At 35.0% G+C, this 14,445-nt stretch overlaps 2 protein-coding genes across 6 annotated transcripts in view; one reads left to right on the top strand and one right to left on the bottom strand.

Moving 5' to 3' along the window:
- ABCD2 (ATP binding cassette subfamily D member 2) overlaps positions 1 to 3,655 on the bottom strand; it is a 60,564-nt gene extending 56,909 nt beyond the window's left edge. For both annotated transcript variants that reach the window (XM_006202857.4, XM_072972989.1), the window contains exon 1: positions 3,296 to 3,655. The gene's annotated coding sequence lies outside the window, so the exon portion shown is untranslated. The remainder of the gene's footprint in view (positions 1 to 3,295) is intronic.
- The window catches only part of REDIC1 (regulator of DNA class I crossover intermediates 1), a 54,514-nt gene continuing 43,519 nt past the window's right edge, over positions 3,451 to 14,445 (top strand). For 3 of the 4 annotated variants that reach the window (XM_072972993.1, XM_072972991.1, XM_072972990.1), the window contains exon 1: positions 3,451 to 3,645. In XM_072972993.1, coding sequence (XP_072829094.1) covers positions 3,623 to 3,645 — 23 coding nt within the window. In that variant the 5' untranslated portion in view covers positions 3,451 to 3,622. The remainder of the gene's footprint in view (positions 3,646 to 14,445) is intronic. The other variant, XM_072972992.1, reaches the window with a different exon arrangement.

The raw sequence follows: 14,445 nt of genomic DNA, 5'->3' as shown, positions 1-14,445 counted from the left end.
TTGGAGGTCTGTGACTTTAAAATCAAAAGTTAACCATTTGGGAGTCAAACTGGCGTTAAACTGCAGTAATAGCTTCTCCAGGCTCTTACTTGATTTTGCGAGAGTTCCTTGCCTTTTGCAAGCTTTTGTTTTGTTTGTTTTGTTTCAGGTTTAGAGATAATCTACTACTTCCCATTTCCATTTCGGTTATTTGATAAAAATCAAAAGCTTTAAAAAAAATTCTCTACATCCCTAATGGACTTAAGCAAAATTTTGCATGTTTTAAAAAATGTAAAGGGCATGTTTTTAGGCAAGGATGAGTTATTCTCAAATATACAAAACGTTTCTCCACCCCCATTCCCCTCACACAACATACACACACTTCTAGTCAACTGGGAGCCAGGGAAAACACGCATTAAACTAGGACAGAGGTTGGCACATTACAGCCAAACCAATGGGCCACATCTGTCCCACCATCTATTTTTATATAGTCCTTTAAATGTAAGAATAGCTTTACATTTTAAAAATGGCTGAAAATACATCAAAAGAATAATGTTTTGCAACATGTGAAAATTATATGAAGTTTTAATTTCAGCATTTATAAATAAAGTTTTATTTGAACATAGTCACACCTATTTATTTACTTACTGTCTATGGCTTTTAAACCACAATGGCAGAATTGGGTAGATGAAATAGAGCCTAAAATATTTAATATCTGGCCCTCTACAGAAGCTTGCCAAACCCTGTGCTGGAATGTAAAACCTGTCTCAGTATTGAATGCTCTTCATTATTCAGTTTACTGTGAATAAAGGACTACCCTCACTTTTATAAGTAACCATATTCTTAAACTTTTAAAATTCCTCCATTCCCAGGTACCTATATGAATACCAAGAATCATTTGTTTGCATTCAACTCAGTAGATTTACTAATACATGAATGGCAACTTCATGCGAGACTCTTTGATAGCTGGCCATGTTAGTAGCACAATCTGTCATTCCATTAAGACTTTCTAAGTCTGTTCACAGAGATCATGGTGTCATAGGGGTTATTTTCAAATGTTTTCATTCCAAATCTCATTGCTTCTTATGTGTCAAAATAAGGCTGCCTTACATTGATAAATGTTAATTCTTTATGTCACAGCTCTTGATTTCGATAGGACATGTGGAGAGCCAGGGTAAACTTAACTGGGTGTGATGGGAGGACGTTCAGCATGCAAAACGTGGTGCACAAATTCATGGGTCAGAAAGCAGCTGGCAGTTGAAGCAAGTGGCTTGCATCACTGGCACAGGACAAAAAGATCAAGGGAGGAGCAGGGCAGTGGGAAATCTAGAAGCAAAGGATGTTAGAGACCTAAATACACACTCAGTTGTAGGTAGGTCAGTTTACCAACTAATAATGAAGCTGGGGTACAGGAAAAAGCTTTTAATGCCTGGAATGAAAGACTTGTTAGAATGAGGAACTGGGTTTAAAGAAAATAATCAAGATAGAAGTTTGGTTACACAGAAATGTTGTTCAAGGAAGGGTGAAGTCTAGTTACTAGAACTGGGGAAAAGGTCAATACAAGATTTGATTTGCTGTTGAGCTACTAAAGCACAGACCTAACAATAACCACTTATATTTCACTCCCATATTTCACTCAAGATAGGTCCAAGCATCTGAGCCTAGGCTCAAGCCTTCAGGAAAGGCAGAGGACGAATTCTCTGAGATGACAGAAAACCAGATAGATAATTCTAGTTAGAAATAAATGCCATTTAAATAAGAAACTAAGAAATATCAAGATACTTGTTTCTTTTTTTTTTATGAGCATGATGCAATTAAAGCAAAGAGAATGTTAACTTAGTTTGAATTTCAAACTACAGAAAAATAAGGTAGAAGAAAAATCACTGCTTACTATAGTAAACATAATCCAAGTTGCTCAACTTTACATTCATTTATATGGGAAAGTATTAAAATTTTCTTAAGAGAGGAGAACTAATTTTAGAAAAAAGATACTAAAAAATAAAAATTAAAAATTAGCAATCATTATTACATTACTCTGTTCTCATGTGTGATACTCTCAATGTCCATATCAGAGTAGACACTGCCTATGTCCATGGAAGAGCAGAATTAAATAAATTTTACATATATTATAAAGAATATACATATATTAGAAAAACTATGTGTTTTATAAACTGTAAAACATCAGAAGTAATTTTTTACAATAAAGAGATCTAAATATACCAGTATATTAGTTAAAACAATGTATATAATGTAGATAATATATGTGCTGTGTGTTTAGATAGTAAATCAAGAAAGTAAATAATTTTGGTAATAGACAGAAATTAAAGTTTATAATTTTGGATGGATTTCCTTTTCACCAAATTTTAAGTAATAGTTTATCTGTGCTGTATTTCTTTCTTGAAGTGTTTCCTGACCCAAGAGATTACCTAATTACCCTTTGGCCCTAAAATAGCACAATATTTGCCCCATTATCTATGGTCACGCTAGCCTTATTCATGTGAGGCATAACATAACACTGAAGATGAGATCGTAGGTCAACCTTTCATTTGTTACAAATTACCTAATAAGTGGTCTAATTCAAACCAATGATAGATGTACTTTACTGAATTTTTGTTTTAAAAATCAGTATTTATGTGATTAAACAAGATGTCTACTCTGGGACATAATCCTATTTTAGGTACTATTTCCTAACGATTTAACAGAAAATGTATTATATTTGAAAATATGAGATATTCCCCAGGTTAAAATCTAGAAAATAATCATGACAATTGGGGGGTGGGGTGGGTGGGGAGTACTTTGTGTATTTGTTTGGGACAAGAGATTCGTAGTTTCTAGCCAAAAATATCATAGAACAGTTTGTAAGATAAATGTCTTGTGAGGCTATACCAACGTAACACAGAAATGAACAGCAAAATCCAGTTTTTGTTTTGACATTTTTTTCAGTAAGGAGTTTAAAGTCTTTGGACCTTTACAGCTAAATAAGTTTTGCTCAGACTCTCTCAGAAACTCACAAAATGTACAGAATAGTCAATTACTATGGTGAAATGTTTCTATCAAACAACTGTTTACTCAATTTTAAAACTACACGTGAAAGATACTTTAAGGATCTGAATACAGAGCAGTAAGTGAGAATGGAAATACAGCTTTAGGGTTATGGATTTATAACTGCCCTTGCCTTCTTTTTCTCCACCAAGTCTGGTCTCTGACCTGAAAAAGGAGGCTGAGGCCAACACAGAACTAAATAAAATTATGGTGTGGGTGGTTTGAAACGCTAACCCAGTGGCCCTAGTCCGATAGTTCATTTACTTAGGTGTACCTTGCCTGAGTAGTTAAAACTGCCGTGTTCTTCCTCCTTGAGGCGCGCTAATCACCTTCCCGCTTCCTTTGCAGTCCTATCAGGACGGATACTCCACAGAAACCGCAGAGGCTGCCGGGAGGCCGGGAGCAGCCAGCCCAGGACGCAGAGGCTGCCGGGAGGCCGGGAGGAGCCAGCCCAGGACGCTGAGGCTGTCGGGTGTTTGGCAGGAGGCCCAGAGCCGGAGAGGAGCCAGCTAAGGCTTGAGAGCCTGTAGCTCCGCACCAGGCGGAGACGCCTGAGCACTAGCTGTCCGACGACGGTGTTTCGCTTCGAAGTTTTGGGGAGATGAATTGGGTCGGTGGTTCCCGGTGAGTTGTGCCGTTGGATCTTGAGACTGTATGTAACCGTTCATTCCAAAATGGCGCCTCCTTCCTAGACCCTCGAGGCGGGTGCACGGTCTCAGCTGGAAAGAACTTGCCCCGAGTGGGTCTTTTAATCGTTATCGAATCTGGGATACCCTAGCACGATGTCTCTATGCCTAAACCAAAAGCAACTCAGCTTCTCCCCAAAGCTTCACGCGAGGGGTCCGCTCTGGGTCAGGTTCTCTGCTCACCAGATGTCCCACGTCTTTCTGTAATGAGGCATCTGAGCACCTGAGGCCTCTGAGCACCTGTGCCCTCTTCTGCCTTCTTCCTGCTCAGCCCCCCTTTCTTAGGAGGAGTTTCTTTTGGGTCCATATATAATCTTTGCATGAATTCTCAAAGCATTTTGAAAGAGGCCAATCCCCGCCCTTAAATCCGTTGATTGGGGATGGGGGAGTATGAACGATAAAAATCCAATATAGTTTGTTTTAACGGGAAGTCAAATAAACAGTTTTTATTTTAACAACTTACAGAGAATTTACAATATATTCTGTATTTAGGAGTAATCACATAAAACATAATAGGTTGACAGTTTAGATTTATATGATCTATTCATTGCTATTGACCTTGAAGTCCACTAGGATGGAAATCGTGTAGGCCTATATTTACATTTGATCAAATTCCATGATGAAAAGAATTGTTCTGATTGAAACTTTGATTACAGTTTTTGTACATTAAATGCAATTTTTGTCATAAGTAGACCTAGAAGAGTGGTATATGTTTAAAATATAACTTCAAAATTCTAAGGAATTTTCTAAGAGGAAAGACAGGTTTTGTGTTCACCAAATGTTGTAACTGTGCTCATTAACTTCAGGAGCATTTATCTTGTTGAAGAATATATTAGCATCGTATTTCAGAGTTTATCTGAATTATTCCTGGCTAGTATTTTAGCATCATACTTATACTTCGGAGAAAAGTGAAAATTCACTTACAGGCGTCACAGGATTTAGTTGATGTATGGTTATAATATTCTTTAAAATGTGAATATTAAATGAGATATGAAATCATTTTACAAATGCTTAAGCATTTAATGTATTGTATTTTAAGCATGAAAATGTAGGTGCTATTATTATTCTGTCATATGCCTCAAACTTCTGGTTATTCAGAGAGTAATATTTTAGTTGCTATTGGGAGGATGTAAAACCAATATACTGCAGGAAACATGTAGTCGAGGATTATGCTTCTCAAAGTGAAGTAGTGCTGTACCGGGAGGTATTAGGTACCGGGGGTTTAAGAAACCTCAAAGAAACGTAACACATCTTGGAGCATCAGTTTTCCTCAGAGATCAGAGGAAAACATAATTTTAAATTTAAACAAACACGGATACATTATAGAGTAAAATGCAAAACTCTTGTGAAGTTTTAAGATAAAGTATGCAATTTTAAATAAATTTTCTTACACTGGGTGGGGGATGGGAGGGTAGGTGAGATGGAACTCCTTAAGTGTCAAACCCCAGATTGGTATGAAAAACTGAGTATCTCACTTTCTAGTATTACAGTTGAAAAGATTAGTTGATCATGGTATCTGATCATGAGACCCTAAAGGGCCTCATCCAAGACAGTGCTAGGTAATCACTGGCAACTGATTGGAGCTACTATAAAATAGAAATTTTAAACCTTGTCCCAGGGTGTTCTGGAGTACTTGTTTATTCCCCTCTGATATTATATTAGGATTGTTTTGTGGTTGAAAATTTTGGGAACTGTGAAGAACTTAAAATATAGAGAAGTGAAGTACTTTGAAAACATTTACAGAGTTCCCTCGAAACAACTGCTCCCTCAGAAGAGTCAGTGTTAAGTATTCAACAAATAGTTTTTTTCATGCCTACCTGTTTAGGACATTGTTAAGCTGTATGGGGACATTCAGAAATGAAAAAGATACAATTTTGGCTCCCCACCCACCCAAAAATATATGGTAGAATAGTAAGATTAGAATTAGGTAAATGATTATAATATTAGATAGTTAAATACACTTAATATGTAGCAACCACTGTTCTATGTGCTTTTTTGTATATTAGCTCATTTACTCTTAACTAGAATCCTTTGAGGTATGTACAAATGTTTTCCCCATTTTACTGGTGGGGAAACCATTAACGTTAAGTGACTTGCTCAAGGTCGCCTCGCTAATCAGTGGCACAGTGTGCTTAACCACAATCTTGTGCTAAATAGAAATACGAGGATTGTGAAAGTGGCCTGCGGGTAAATAAAGGACTGTGGATATTTAGAGAACCGAGAAAAAGGGAATTATGTTAAGCCTTGAAAGATAGCAGTACTCCACAGAACAAACACCACAGAGGAGCAATGAAATAAAAGTTCTTAAATACTGAAAAGAAATAAGTAATTAATCAAATTGGAGACCTAAATTTTAGCAAGGCTTCTTAGAAGGGATGGGTTGGGATGGGGAGGTATTAAAGAACTTGAAAGGGAGTGGCAAATAGTAGATGGGTCTGCATTTAGACAGGAAAACATACATTTTTGTCAAGGGAACGGATAAAGCAGGCTATAGCAAGTCTTAGCAAACTGACTGTATACCTTAACCTGAAGCAGAGTATTCTTGTATATTATAGGAATCTGATATATATTAAGTTTAATTGCAGAAACCTTTGATTGGAGCATCTTTACAACTGCAAAGGTCTTTACAGTTATTCCTGATGTAAAACAAGCTTGGCATTTGACTTTTTAACTGCTCTTCAGTTTAGGGACTCTGCCAGTTATCCATAAAATATTTGTGTGTGTGTGAGGGAAAGAGCTAGAGAAGAAGTAAGCTTCCCTTGTTTTCCATTTTAAATTACTTACTTGGTTTGTCTAGTGTTATGGTTTGTGGACATCTTTGCAAGATGTCATAACATTTCATTTCAAACAAAGTCTCCTTTAGGGTAAAGATATTTGATCTAAACTGAAACTAATTTACATATCTGTGATAGCAGTTCCCAATCTACTGTCCCTGAAACTTGCTAATCAGTGATAATGTCAAGTTTTTCAATTTACTGTTCTTTCCTTTTTTCCAAAGTTCTTCTTGGGTTTTTTGTTTTGTTTTGTTTTGTTTTTAAGTGCCCCTTCCCTTTTAAGTCCTTTTTTGACAAAATTAAAATATCATTAATTTGTTAGTCTTACCAATTAAAACTTTTTTTTATTCCTTGTCTGGGACGTAGAACATTGACCTAGAACTCTAATTTTTGTTTTGTATTTTTTACAAGTCACCACTGAGACCCTGTATTTTCCTAGTCAGGTTAATGTGTAAATTTGAGAGAGGACAGATAAAAACACTGATTTTTAAAATTTGGACAAGATTCTCTCTTTTATTTTTCCTGTTTATTGATCAGTGACTTGTTTCACCAAATTCATAGCCATCTCAGACAGGATGGTGGTATGAGAGGGGAGAGGAAGTAGAAAATAAAGATGTAACCAGTCTTTGGGCCACAATATGCTATTTAGAATGAGATTGACTTTTTACTGTTTAGATCGAAGAATGCAACCAGTGTCATAAGAAAGACAGATAAAATCTTGCTTCAATTTAGGTGAGGGAGAGGTTTGAATTTGTAAATGTAGGCCTAAAATGATCACCTGTGCAAACATATATTGAATACAGTGCATCACGTTCTGTGCCAGGTGAGGGTACAAAATAACTGAAATTTAGTCTTTTTTTGAGAGATCTGTAGTTTATTGGGGGAGGAGGGGTAGAATATGCCATTAAGTTTGAAAATGTTTAAGATCAGAGGCCAAAACATGTGATTTGAAAAACATATTATAAACAATAGTAGAACATAGGATAGTTTTAGATAGGGTTTGGTAAATTGGAAACAAGGATAAAAGAAAGTTCAAATGGAGGAAAACAAAGAAGAAAATAAACATTACATAAGTAATTGGAGATGACTTTTTATATTTAAAATTTTTACGTGCAAAGAAGAAAATAAACATTACATAAGTAATTGGAGATGACTTTTTATATTTAAAATTTTTACGTGTGTGTGTGTTGTGTGTGTCTCTCTGCCTGATGCTGAGATGGAAAGACAGAGAAGTTGGAATTTCAATCTGTTAGTTACTGAGAAGTCATTCAAATTCAGAAGTGATACAATGAAAATGGTATTTTATGACTGTTTGTGGTGTTAGTGGTCTGTATGTTGGAATATAGCAGGGGAAGACTCCAAGATAGTGATTAACAATTAGAATTCTGCTTGGTGGGGGGGAACCCTAATACTACTTTTTCATTTTCTGATATGACTGTATATTCTCCAAATTAAATCAACACCAGTGCTAACTCCTTTGTAGGTATTATGGGTTTTATGAATTTGCATTAATTATTAAACCTCTCTGTACAGGGGCAGATCCAAGCTGTGAGAAGCCCTCTTTTGGAAAAAGAATACAAAATTATGACTACAGAATTATGTACAGGGCTTGGAGTGGGCATGCTCAGGTGAAGGGCCCTGAAGCTTAAGCTTTACAATAAATTCTCTTTCCAGTAAATTGACTTTGGTCTCTATGCATCTCTTTCTTCTTCTGTTAAATGGGGATAATGCTTAGATGTACAGTGAGCATCATCCCAGTTGCCTGGGGCAGTTGTGGTTTATGCTTGTGGTCTTAGTGGCATGCCCAGTTCAGCATTTGTCTTGGAGTTTTTGTTTTTTAACTAAATACAAACTACCATTAATAGTCCTGTTTAAATGAGCCCAGATAAATTCGATGAATATCCTTTTTTTTTTTTTTTTAAACCTCTGCCATGGTCTTTATTAGTGCGTGAGCCATGCATGCAGTGAAGAGAGTTCTCATTTTCACATGAGGTTAAATCTGAAGACATCCAGTGATAATCCAGGCCTGACACTTTCCAAATGGAAAGTAATTAACAACTCCTTTTAAAGACAGCATGAAGGGCACTTGCTGATAAAATAAAGCATACTGGGTCATGAGCAGCAAGGGACAACTAGCTTGCTGAGTGGGGTGAGAGAAGTACTTAATGCTGCCATCCCTGTGGCCACTTGCTGTACGAGCAAGCTGTACCATTGCATGCTTAGGTTGGAGAGGTTTGTATAGACACTATGGCTGGGGTTGGGGTCAACAGGAAACACGGAAAATTTTGGATTATGTGTTAAGTGAAATATTTACAAAGAATAGCTGCTAATCAGTCTTTTCAGAGAGCACACGAGGAGTATTAGGAATGTTGTTGCTGTAGTGATTTTGTCAATAACTTTTCTTTTTTTATATTTTTTGGTAATGCTTTTGTAATCTTTTTGGCAGCATGGAGCTCAAATAAAGGGAAATTAATGTGCAATGATAAATTAAGTTCTGGTATTTTATTTTTCAATTAAATTGTTGGGGAACCTGTAACTTGTGCGTAAGACGTGTGCCAATATTTAACATCTCTCATGGTTATATCATTGATCACATGGCACTCTGAAAATGCAAACCTGCTGAAAAAGCATCAGACTTTCTGTCAGATTTAGTTGTTATTTTAAGGAGATTGTGGCTGCAGACAATAATTTGACACATGGAACTACAGAACATTGAATATAAAATTATTTCTGCAGTGATAATATGAATACAAACTTGGTGAATCATAACATCGTGAGTAAAACAGTTCTTCCTAAGTTATGTAATGTACATAGCCAAGATATACCTGGTTATGGTTTGCCGTATTTCATAGTTGTATTCAAAGAGGCTTTCTAATTTACCAAACAGAAGCTGCAGTTGTCAAAATTTCAAACAATTTTGTATATGCCCAATTTATATAACTGAGTTACAATGTTTTTGAGGCAATGCTAATGATGAATACAAAAAGAATACTTTGGCATGCCATTGTAAGCTTTCTCTCTTAGTTTTCTTTCATGAGGTGAATTTCACAAACATTTGAGTCTTTGAGGAATTGCTTTATAAATCAATCTGTGTCTGTCCTACATAGTTCAAAAACATATGGAAATCTTTATTCAAAGTATTCCCTAAATGCAGTGAAAAAAACCCTCAACTTTCAAAGATTTTAGTGAATTGCTATTTTTGAATATGAAGTTTTAAAAACTTAATTGTGAATGGCTTGGAATCTACACCTGTGTTGAGGTATTACTCATATTCTAAAATCTCTTTTCCAGTGTGACACAAGAGATGGCTGCTTGTGTTTATCGTTACAGCCTGTAACTGTGAAATGTTTTCTGTGTGAAAATACTTTAAGAATTCCGTCTCTAAGAACTTATTTTAATTAGGTTCTGTATTCTGAGTTTTAGATGGGTTTCTGCCTTATTGATTTGCCAGTTTTTCCACCATATCTTATCTTTTCTAATTCATGCACATCTAAAAACTTTTTTCTTGTATCCTAAGAGAAGGATTTATTTAAAGCCATAACATTCTAACATATATCATTACTATTCCTAACACATCAGGTAGACTTGCTTTCGTTTTGTGCAAAGCCAATGTAAGTACTTTTTCTAGGCTAGTTACTGCTCTGAATCTTAATAAGTCTGCTAGCTAACAGTGTTAGGTTATGATGTTTTGATTAATATTAATTTCAGTGTAACATGAGCCATTAAATTATTTTTTCATTTAATTATTGCTCTATTTATTTACATTTTCCACTTTTAAGCACACTTAAGATATTTATTATAAGATCTTAACAATCTGGAAACAGTTTCTTTTGCATGGCAGCATGCCACTGAAAAATAAACTAAGTAGGAAACTGAAAAACAGAACAAAATAAAAGAAACAAAAAAGAACGATTCAAGAGTAACTGATGATCAAGGCATCTGACATCCATAATTTTTAATCCCTCATGTAGTTTCAATATCTCCTGCAGACTACATGTAAAATGTACATTAGTGTTGTTTTTGATATTTCTTTGACAACTTTATTGCCTTTGTGTCTTTTTTTAAAAAGAAATATTTCTTTAACATTTTCCTTTAAATTTTTCCTTGCTAGAAAGAATAAAAAGGGGCAGAATGCCCTGATGTAGTGTTTTATGAAGGGGATATGACCTACTGATTTTCTTTTTAGTTTGTAGCTATAATGGCAACTAATGTTGTTCATTCAGATTTTTTTTATTGAAGAGACAGTTGTAATGTATGTCTTTAGTTCATTTTCCAGATAACATAGTAGTTGTTAAAAAGACGAGTCTGATTCTCACCTCCCTACTCTCAATTCTTTGGTAGGTAAGATTTCACCCTTATTTCTAATCTTAGAGGAAAAGGTTTTAGTATTTCATCATTGAATATGAGGGTAACTGTGGGCTTGTCATTTATGGCCTATATTAAGTTGAGGTACGTTCCCTCTGTATTCACTTTGTTGAGAGTTTTTAATCATGGAAGGATATTGAATTTTGTCAAATGCTTTTCTGTAACCATTGAAATGATCATATTATTTTTATTTTTCACTTTATTAATGTGACATATCTCACTGATTGATTTGCATATATTGAACCATCTTTGGGTTCCTGGAAGAAATCCCATTTGATGGTGAAGAACCCTCTTAATGTAACATTGGATTTGATTTACTAATATTTTGTTGAAGATTTTTGCATCTACGTTCAATAGGGATGTGGCTTGTAATTTTTTTCTTATAGTATCCTTATCTTATTTTGGTATTAGGGTAATGTTGGCTGGTAAAATGGGTTTGGAAGTGTTCTCTGCCCTTCTGTATTTTGGAAGAGACTGAGAAGGATTGATATTAGTTATTCAGATTTTCTATTTATTCATGATTCAATCTTGGTAGATTGTTTCCAGAAGTTTATGGCCTTTAAGTGTTCATAGAAGACTTTAATGATTCTTTTTATTTGTATGGTATCAGTTGTAATGTCTCCTCTTTCATTTCTAATTTTATTTGAGTCATCTATCTTTCTTGTTAAGTCTACCTAGCGAATGGTTTATCAATTTATTTATTTTTTCAAAAAACCAACTGTCAGTTTCATTGATCTTTTCTGTTGTCTTTTCAGTCTCTATTTCATTTATTTCCACTCTGATCTATGTTATAGCCTTGCTTCTGCTAACTTCGGGCTTAGTTTGTTCTTTTCTTTTTTTTTTTTTTTTTTAATGATCCTTGAGGTGAAAAGTTAGGTAGCTTATTTAAATTTTTTTCTTAATATAGGAAACACAGGATTTTTAAAAAATTGCTACACATGTCCATCTTGTTTAAGTCCAGTGTTTCCTCATTGATTTTATATCTGGATGATTACAATTCTGATTTCAGCTCTGATATATCTGTTTTCCCACCACCAAGCAATTCTCCAACATGTGCTTGGTGTCCTACAATTCAACTCAATTCTGACAGTATCTACCTCCAGATAGCATCAGAGTCAGAGGTTAAGGGCTCAGTCCTACCAGACTGCCCACCCCCTACTTCAGTTAACAGTCACAAGTCCAGGTTGTCACCTGTGCTTCTGACTGATCGGCTGTAGACTGGAAATTTCAGTGACTCCTTCCTTGGCTTCCATTAAGTTGCTAGAGAAGCTCACAGAACTCTTAGAAACATTTACTTACTTGATTATTTTTAAAAGGATATAATTCTGAAACATCCAGATGCATCTCTTCAGATGCAAAAGAAAGGAATGGGGAAAGGGCATAGAACTTCCGTGCTTTCTCCAGGTGTGCCGTTCCCCAAATCTCCCAAGTGTTCATCAACCTGGAAGCTCTCCGAACCCCATCCTTTTGGGGTTTTATTAGTCACGATTGATTAAATCATTGCCCGTTAGCAACTGATTCAACCTCCAGTTTCTCTCCCCACCCAGGAAGTCAGGGAGAGGTGGAACTGAAAGTTCCAACCGTCTAATCACATCCTTAGTTATTCTGGTAACCAACCCCTATATATAGGTATGTTCCAATAGTCAGTTGATTAACATAACAAAAGATACCTTCTAAGCTCTCATCACTTAGGATATTTAAAAGGTTTTAGGAGCTCTGTTGCCAGGCTTGGAGATTAAGACCAAATATGTATTTCTTACTATAAATTGCGATATCATAGTGATCAATCTGTTGTTGAAAGTGGTCTTTTAAAGACTCATTCTTATTGTATTGCTGTTTCTTCCTTCAGCTCTGTTTTATATTTCCTTTATATATTTAGGTACTCCAATGTTGGGTACCTAAACATTTAGAATTTTTATATTTTCTTGATGAATTGACCATTCTTTGACTTTTTAATTTGATGAATTAATGACCTTTTTTGTCTCTTGTCAGTCTTTGTCTTAAATTCTATTTTGTCTGATATAAGTTTGCTACTTCAGCTTTCTTTTGTTTTCCATTTGATGGAATAATTTTTTCAATCCCCTCACTTTCAGTCTATGTGTATCTTTAGGTCTGAATTGAGTCTCCTGTAGGCAGCATATTTATGGGTCCATATCATGTCTTTTGATTGGAACATTAAAGACCATTTACATTTAAAGTAATTATTGATAGATATGGACTTACTATTGCCATTTTGTTGATTGTTTTCTGGTTGTTTTGCAGTTCCTTTGTTTCTTCCTGTCTTCCTTTGTCATTTGATGATTTTCTGTTTGATATATTTGGATTCCTTTCTCTTTATCTTTTGGGTATCCATTATAGGCTTTTACTTTGTGATTACCATGAAGCTTACATTAAACATATATATAACAATCTGTTGCACAGCAAAGGAAACTATAAACAAAGCAAAAAGCCTACAGAGTGGGAAAAAAAGTATTTGCAAATAATGCAACTGACAAGGGTTTAATTTCTAGAATATATAAATAGCTGATACAATTTAATAACAACAACAACAAAAAACACCAAACAACCCAATCCAAAAATGGGCAGAAGACCTAAACAAGCAATTCTCCAAAGAAGACATAAAATTTCATTTTACTTGAGATATATGATGTGATATGAATGAAGACATACTATTGGCCATTAGGCACATGAAAAAATGCTTAATATTGCTAATTATCAGAGAAATGCAAATCAAAACTACAATGAGGTATCACCTCACACCAGTCAGAATGGTTGTCATTAAAAAGCCCGCAAACAATAAATGCTGGGGAGTGTGCAGAGAAAAGGGAACCCTTTTACATTGTTCGTAGGAATGTAATTTGCTGCAGCCACTATGGAAAACAGTATGGAGATTCCTGAGAAAACTAAAAATAGGCTTGCCATATGATCCAGCAGTCTCACTCCTGGCATATATCTGGAGGACACTCTTTAACTGAAAGAGATACATGCATTATTTGCAATAGCCAAGACATGGAAACAATGTAAATGTCCATCGACAGATGACTGGATAAAAGAAGTTGTGGTATATAAACATACACACACACACACATACATATGTATATATTTACATATATGCATACATACAATGGAATACTACTGAGCCATAAAAAAGAATAAAATAATGCCATTTGCAGCAACATGGATGGACCTGGAGATTGTCATTCTAAGTGAAGTAAGCTATAAAGAGAAAGAAAAATACCATATTATATCACTTATATGTGGAATCTAAAAAAGAGACACAAATGAACTTATTTACAAAACAAAAACAGTTTTGTTTTTATTTGTAACTCACAGACATAGAAAACAAACTTATGGTTACCAGAAGGGATAAATTGGGATTTCAAGATTTGCAGATACTAACGACTATATATAAAATAGATAAACAATAAGTTTCTATTGTATAGCACAGGGAATTATATTAAATATCTTGTAATAACCTATAATGGAAAAGAATATGAAAAGGAATATATGTATTATGTATGTAACTGAAACATTATGCTGTAACCAGAAACTAACACAACACTGTAAACTGACTGTACTTCAATAAACATTTTAGAAAG

The sequence above is a fragment of the Vicugna pacos genome, chromosome 12 (assembly GCF_048564905.1).
Source record: "Vicugna pacos chromosome 12, VicPac4, whole genome shotgun sequence".
Lineage (NCBI taxonomy): Eukaryota > Metazoa > Chordata > Mammalia > Artiodactyla > Camelidae > Vicugna > Vicugna pacos.
Note: the sequence above shows the minus strand (reverse complement) of the source record. Positions and strands in the feature narration are given on the sequence as shown.